Source organism: Clupea harengus, chromosome 6, assembly GCF_900700415.2.
Source record: "Clupea harengus chromosome 6, Ch_v2.0.2, whole genome shotgun sequence".
Taxonomy (NCBI): domain Eukaryota; kingdom Metazoa; phylum Chordata; class Actinopteri; order Clupeiformes; family Clupeidae; genus Clupea; species Clupea harengus.
Genome location: NC_045157.1, coordinates 7,919,993 through 7,927,492, shown reverse-complemented (window position 1 = coordinate 7,927,492; position 7,500 = coordinate 7,919,993). Strand labels below are relative to the sequence as shown.

The 7,500-nt window shown below is 47.6% G+C and overlaps 1 protein-coding gene across 1 annotated transcript in view; it reads right to left on the bottom strand.

The window, feature by feature from the left end:
- The window catches only part of psd2 (pleckstrin and Sec7 domain containing 2), a 21,755-nt gene that overhangs the window by 8,497 nt on the left and 5,758 nt on the right, over window positions 1–7,500 (bottom strand). The window contains exons 4-5 of the mRNA XM_042707965.1: window positions 1,259–1,453; window positions 917–997 (exon numbers count right to left, since the gene is read on the bottom strand). Of these exons, the coding sequence (XP_042563899.1) occupies window positions 917–997; window positions 1,259–1,453 (276 nt within the window). The remainder of the gene's footprint in view (window positions 1–916; window positions 998–1,258; window positions 1,454–7,500) is intronic.

Below are 7,500 nucleotides of genomic sequence, written 5' to 3'. Positions count from 1 at the left end.
GACAAGGGCAGGAGAAGGATGGACGGGAACTAGAGAGAGAGACATAAAGACAGGGAGAGGGGCCAATAGGGAGAAAGAGAAGAGAGAAGGAGAGAGTGACAGGAAGCGAAAGAGAGAGAGAAAGAGAGAAGGAGAGAGTGACAGGGAGCGAAAGAGAGAGAGAAAGAGAAGGAGAGAGTGACAGGGAGCGAAAGAGAGATAGAGAGAGAGAGAAGGAGATAGTGACAGGGAGCAAAAGAGAGAGAGAAAGAGAGAGAGGATGGTGGGTAGCAAAAGAGAGAGAGAGAGAATGAGAGAGTGACAGGGAGCGAAAGAGAGAGAGAAAGAGAGAAGGAGAGAGAGTGACAGGTAGCGAAAGAGAGATAGAGAGAGAGAAGGAGAGAGAGTGACAGGGAGCGAAAGAGAGATAGAGAGAGAGAAGGAGAGAGAGTGACAGGTAGCGAAAGAGAGATAGAGAGAGAGAAGGAGAGAGAGTGACAGGTAGAAAAAGAGAGATAGAGATAGCGAAGGAGAGAGAGTGACAGGTAGCAAGAAGAGAGAGTGACAGGGAGCAAAAGAGAGATGGAGAGAGCGAGAGAGAGAGATGGAAACAGCTGAGTCACAGATGAAAACGGTGTGAAGTGACACAGAATGACATGTACTTCGGGGGGGAGGGGTCAGATCCTGTCAGCAGAGGCTGTGCTATTAGAGTCTGTCAAATTAGAGATTGGCATTTTCATATCACAACACGTAATTGCGTAATTTCATGGCTGATGCAAGGGAAGGCTGATGCAATGACATTTGAGTTCCCTCTACATAAGGTGGTGGTATTTCCAGAAAAATGAAGGAATTTTTTGATAAGGTAATGACACACACACACACACACACACACACACACACACACACACACACACACACAACCTTGGCCTGGACTCACCTGAGAGCTCGATCGAGCGTCATACCAGAGAGGTCGAAGAAGGTGAGGTACTCCGCCGCCACCATCTGGCTGAAGTCGTTACTGCAGTGGGGGAAATGTATATGAGTGGTGAGTTGTGAGACACTGACTGAACTGCTCATCAGACTAATTTCTTTAGAGCAAAAGAGTACGTACACACACACACACACACACACACACATACACACACCCTCACCTCTTGTACACACACACGCAGGCATGCACACACTCACAGACACCCCCCCCCCCCCACACACACACACGCAGGCATGCACACACTCACAGAAACACCCCCACCCCGGGCACACACACCCTCTTACTCACTTCTTGCCCAGGTGTCGTGCCACATCGCAGCGTTTGAAGCCCTCTAGGTAGTACAGCCGTTTGGCCAATCGCTTGGCGGCGTCAGAGTCGGCACGGCAACCATTGGCGAGTGTATCCGTGCTACCACGGGCAAGCTGCTCCAAGCTGCCGAGTTCTGACTCGGAGTCCGAAAGCACATCTGCCAAGCTGGCATCACTATGGCAACAACACAACAACAAAAACAGCAAAGTCACAGATGAGAAGCGGCTTGTGTCGATCTACATGTTCATTACTGAAGGGTGTGAAGTGAATTCATTTTTTAGCTTTTTGTTTGTTTGATGCATATGTGTGTGTGTGTGTGTGTGTGTGTGAGAGAGTGTGAGAGTGAGTACGTGTGTGTGTGTAAGTGAGTACATGTGCTTGTGTGTCTGTCTGTGTGTGTGTGTCTGTGTGTGTGTGTGTGTGTGTGTGTGTGTGCGTGTGTGTATGGGTGTGTGTGTGTCTGTGTGTGTGTGTAAGTGAGTACATGTGCATGCGTGTGTGTGTGTGTGTGTGTGTGTGTGTGTGTGTGTGTGTGTGTGTGTGTGTGTGTGTGTGCGTGTGTATGTTTCTGCAGACAGCAGATATGTGCAGATAATATCTTAAGTGAGTTACTCTGTCTGGTACCACACTCACTAACTGATACACTAATGCCCCGTTCCTGTGCAGCAGATTAACACAACCAGCTCTGATCCTCTGGTATGTGAATGTGTGTCTGTGTATGTGTGTGTGTGTGTGTGTGTGTGTGTGTGTGTGTGTGTGTGTGTGTGTGTGTGTGTGTGTGTGTGTGTGTGTGTGTGTGTGTGTGTGTGTGTGTATGTATGTGTGTGTGTGTGTGTGTGTGTCTGTGTGTGTGTGTGTGGGGGGGGGGGGGGGGTATTTCTGTGGGTATGCACAGATAAGGTATGTATGTGAGACAGAATTGGTGTGTGTTTATGCTTGTGTGTGGGTGTATGTTTATGATATGGGGTAGAGCAGAGGTGTATTTGCATTTTTATGCACTGTGTGTGTGAGAGAGGGAGAGAGAGGGGGAAGGGAGAGAGAGAGAATGAGGGGGGGAGAGAGAGAGAGAGAGAGAGAGAGCGAGAACGAGAGAGAGGGGGGGGGGAGGGAGAGAGAATGAGGGAGGGAGAGAGAGAAAGAGTGTGAGTGGGTGTGGGTGTAACTGGGATTATAATGAGCCCTAATCTTTCATTAGGGAACAGCCTGCGCAAACAGCAGGTTCCACACACACACACACACACACACACACAAGCATAAACACGCACAAATTCTGTCTCACACAGACACACACACACTCACACACACACCTCCTTAGTCTCACCTTCAAGACACACAGAGGATCCCCCCAACACACACGCAGTACACACATCTATGCACACACACACACACACACACACAAACACAAACACACATCTATACACACACACACACACACACACACACTCTCACCTTAGGTCGGGTGAATGCCAGGCGAGAGATTTATGCATGTCAACAAATCAACGAGGCTCTTTCATCTGTCAAAGGAGGCCAAAACCCTCCCTAAGTCTGTGTTATTTCACTAGTCAATATCAAGGGCAACTGCACACAGGCTAAATGAAACAAAGGGTAGAAACATGTGTGTGTGTGTGTGTGTGTGTGTGTGTGTGTGTGTGTGTGTGTGTGTGTGTGTGTGTGTGTGTGTGTGTGTGTGTGTGTGTGGTCCACCTTGCTACTGAATATCAACTCTTTCATCTGGACAGACCACCAATATGCTGCATGCGTGCGCCAGGGATTCTGGGAGGGTTAGTCAGATTTTTGTCTTGATGTGATTACACCAATTACATTACACCTAAACTCGATAAGGCACCGTTACCATGGGCGTTTCCATGGCAGCCATGGAACCCAGTGTCCTGAGAAAAAAGGGAGAGAGAGAGAGAGAGAGAGACGGAGAAAGAGAGAGGAACTATAGAAGTGTCTGCAGTGTGTGTGTGTGTGTGTTTGTCAGGGTGTCTGGACTAGGCCGTATTAGTCATACAAATCTAATATCCTCAACTGCATGTAAGTGGATGAAGATCACTCTCAAACCGTATGAATAATTGTTGGCCTGTTTGTTCTAACAAGTGCAAAGGTCTTCCACATTAATGATTGACCAATCAGAGGTTTCTGTCTGGGATTCATGGCCAATCACATTTTACAGCATTATAAAGCCCACCCGTCAGCCTAACCACACCTGTAAATGGAGACTTCGGATCGTTACACATGATCAGCGAGGAAATCGGCACCCAGAGGAGCAAGCACTCCCCCTCTGATCAATAATGACCAATTGATCTGTTTCAGAGTGATTGATCTGAGTAAATGGTTTCCACGGACACAGAACTGAAATCTTTATGCGTATGGGTGGAGGGATGACGCTGAAGACCACTATCTGATGATGACCTGCATTGATGTTAGGAGTGTGTGTGTGTGTGTGTGTGTGTTAGAAAGAAAAAGCAAGAATGTCTGTGTATGAGAGGGTGTGCTATAATGAGAATGTGTATGTGTGTTTTTGGGTGTTTGTGTGTTAGAGAGAGAGAGTCTGTGTGCATGCATGTGCATGAATGTGAGTGTGCATATGTGTATGACTGTGTAACTGTGCGTGTGTGCGTGTGTGTGTGTGCGTGCGTGCGTGTGTTTCTGTGTGTGTGTGTGTGTGTGTGTGTATGACTGTGTAACTGTGTGTGTGTGTGTGTGTGTGTGTGTGTGTTTGTGTGTGTGTGTGTGCATGCGTGCGTGCGTGTGCTTGTGTGTGTGTGCGTGTGTGTGTGTGTGTGTCTGCATTTGCGTGCAGCACCAAGCGTGTGCCTCCGTCACACACTCATAAAGTGGGCAGCAGAGACGTGAGACTGCTTGTCTATGACTCATAGGTAATCCCTCCTCATCCCTCTTCCCCTCTCTTCTTCTCTCTATCCCTCTCTCTCTCTTTCTCTTTTCTCTTGACACCTCTCCTTACTTTAACTTACCCACTCTATATTTCCCTCCATTTTCTCTTCTCTCATCCCTCTCTCCCAAACAGCCAATATCTCCTCTCCTCTTCTCTCCTTGCCCTCCCCCAGCCGATCACTCGCTTTCTTTCCAGTGTCTAGCAATACCCCCCCTCTCTTCTTTTATCTCTTTCTTCTGCATGTCCTCTCTCTCTCTCTCTCTCTCTCTCTCTCTCTCTCTCTCGTGTCTAACTCTTGCCCAAAAGGGGTGTGTCATGCACAGGGTGTGGAGAGTGAGGTGAGCTGCCAACATCAAAAATCTCTGTGAACTTGTGTGTGTGTGTGTGTGTGTGTGTGTGTGTGTTGCCTTTCTGATAGCTCTCCAGTATTCCATTCAGTTAAAAAAAATCCCCAGCTCCGGTTCTCTACAGGCAATTCAGCAATGTATAGTCATCCAACAAAATAATTTACAGGAATTATTACACACACACACACACACACACACACACACACACACACACAAACACACACACACACACACAAACACACACACACACACACAAACACACACACATGATTTTGCTGTCTCACTGCTCCCACGGGGATAGCTTCTATTTCAAGAATAAAATAATACTCAGTAGTCAAATTACTCTTTGGTGTGTGTGTGTGTGTGTGTGTGTTTGTGTGGGTGTGTTTGTGTGTGTCTGCAATCTAATGCTAGCATGCAATCCACTGGACATACTAGCATGAAGTTAACACATGCTAAACACAATCCATGACAGACGTGTATTCACAGCTATTTCACTACAGAGATATTCATGGTGTGTTCCGATGTCTGTGGGAAAATAGCCTATTAAACTTCCAACGAATGAAATAATTCAAAATAAGTCATCCCCATATGAATTTCCCATTAAAACTAAGAAATGTGCGTGACAGAACTTCAACAACTCACAGAAGATCCAGCAGAAAGTCGAAGTGAAGATCATATTCCACTTTCCACATAGTCCCCCGTTACGGTCACTCAGTCTAGCGGACTGTGCGATATCCGCTGAGGCGTTCCTTCTGACCCCATTCGCCTTCGTCTAGTTTCCCCCTAACAAGCGGTTTAAGCGATCAGGTTCTTCCCGAATTAACCAATTTTTCCCGGCTTTATATGCTGACATGAACGCAGCTATCTGCCATCTCATCCCCAGACTTTAGTTTATAAATCCAGGCACAATGTCTTCTTTCATATGAGACTTCTTAATAATATCCGAACAGGACTAGACCCCGGCGTCACGGCCGAAGTTGCCTGAATGGTAGTTTCGTGATTTCCCCTCGCGTTCCTCATCCCCGCCAAGCAGGGGAAGGGGGCGGAGAGTTGTCCTGGAGAGAGCGACATATTTCCGCCGTTTAAGAGCACAGCTGGCGGCGTGCCCGACATCTACACCGCTGCAAACCACTGTCCCTCGTTGGCGGCGCCATAAAACTTAAATCAGTCAAGTCCAGTCAAAATAACACCGAGTACAGGTGGCCTAGCGCTGCGACGAAGATTCATGGGCGTTTTTGTGTTTGTGTGAATGTGAATGTTACTGTTACTGTTTTGTATTTATTTATTAAAAAAGCAGTCTGAAAAATGTCATATAACAACATTAACACATACACACATTCCAGACTTCAGTGACTCACATATTCAGCACAGTAAATATAGATAACTGCTCTGCACACTCATGGACGCACGCACACACACACACACACACACACACACACACACACACACACACACACACACACACAGTAGCAGGTTTCTTTCACTCTGGAATGACACATCCTGGCATGCTCTTGAATGTTTCCAGTTCCCTTATCTCTGAGGTTCACCATGAACATAACTGTGTGTGCGCTAGTGTGTGTGTGTGTGTGTGTGTGTGAAATACAGACTGAAAGATGTGTGGGTGGGGAGAGGGGGGCTGTGTGGCAGTGCAGGTACTATCATGGCCATCATAATCCAAAAGCCAGTTTTCTTCTGATTCAGTATCTCTCTCGCTCTCTCTCTCTCTCTCTCTCTCTCTCTATGTACCTATCTGTTCTCTCTTGCACTCTCTCTTTTCCCATCTCTTGCTTGACCTTTTTAACCAACCCCCCCTCTCTCCATCTCTCTTTCTCCCTCTCTCTCTCTCCATCTCTCTCTTTCTCTCTCCATCTCTCTCTCTCTCTCCATCTCTCTTTCTCCCTCTCTCTCTCTCCATCTCTCTCTTTCTCTCTCCATCTCTCTCTCTCTCTCCATCTCGCTTTCCCTCCCTGTTTTCGTCCTCCCCTCACTCTGATATTTACTCACCAGAGGCAGGGATCTGACGCAGAGTTGTCCCAACATCAGACATCACAGAGACATGGATCTAGCACACACACACACACACACACACACACACACACACACACACACACACACACACACACACACACACACACACACACAGGATATACTGGCACACACTTATTAACACACACACACACACACACAAAGAAGATGAAAATGCAGACTAACTCACTAACAGACATACTCATACACACCCACACCCACACCCACTCACACTCTCACTGTCACCCACACCCACTCACACTCTCTCTCACACACACACACACACACACACACACACACATGTTCTGAGCCCTTCTGAAGTTGAGAGGATTACCAGCAGGAGAGAGGAGAGGAAAGAAAAGAGAGAAAAAGAGAGAGGGAGCAGGAGAAGGATAGAGAGAGAAAGGGGGATGTGATCACTGTAATTCTGTTTCTTCTTCCTCTTGAAACCACCTTCATATGACTTTATTAGCAGACAGAGAGGCAGTAGAAGGACACACACACACACACGCCCACACCCACACCCACGCCCACGCACACACACACACACACACACACACACACACACGCACGCACGCACACATGCACGCACACGCACAAACACCCACACCCACACCCACACACGCACACGCACAAATACACAAACACACACACAAACACACACATATAGCAGCAAAATTGCAGCTGTATGTCACTATGTGTGTGTGTGTGTCTGTGAGAGAGAGCGACAGGCTTTGTACTGTCCCACAGGGATAAGTACAGGCTGGAAAAGGCTAACCCTAAGACCATAGTCCCCAAAGTGTGGGGCGGGGGCCGCACACACACACACACACACACACACACACACACACACACACACACACACACGCCTGGAAGAGGCTAACCCTAAGACCATAGTCCCCAAAGTGTGGGGCGGGGCCCACAGGGGGGTTGAGGGCAAAGAAATT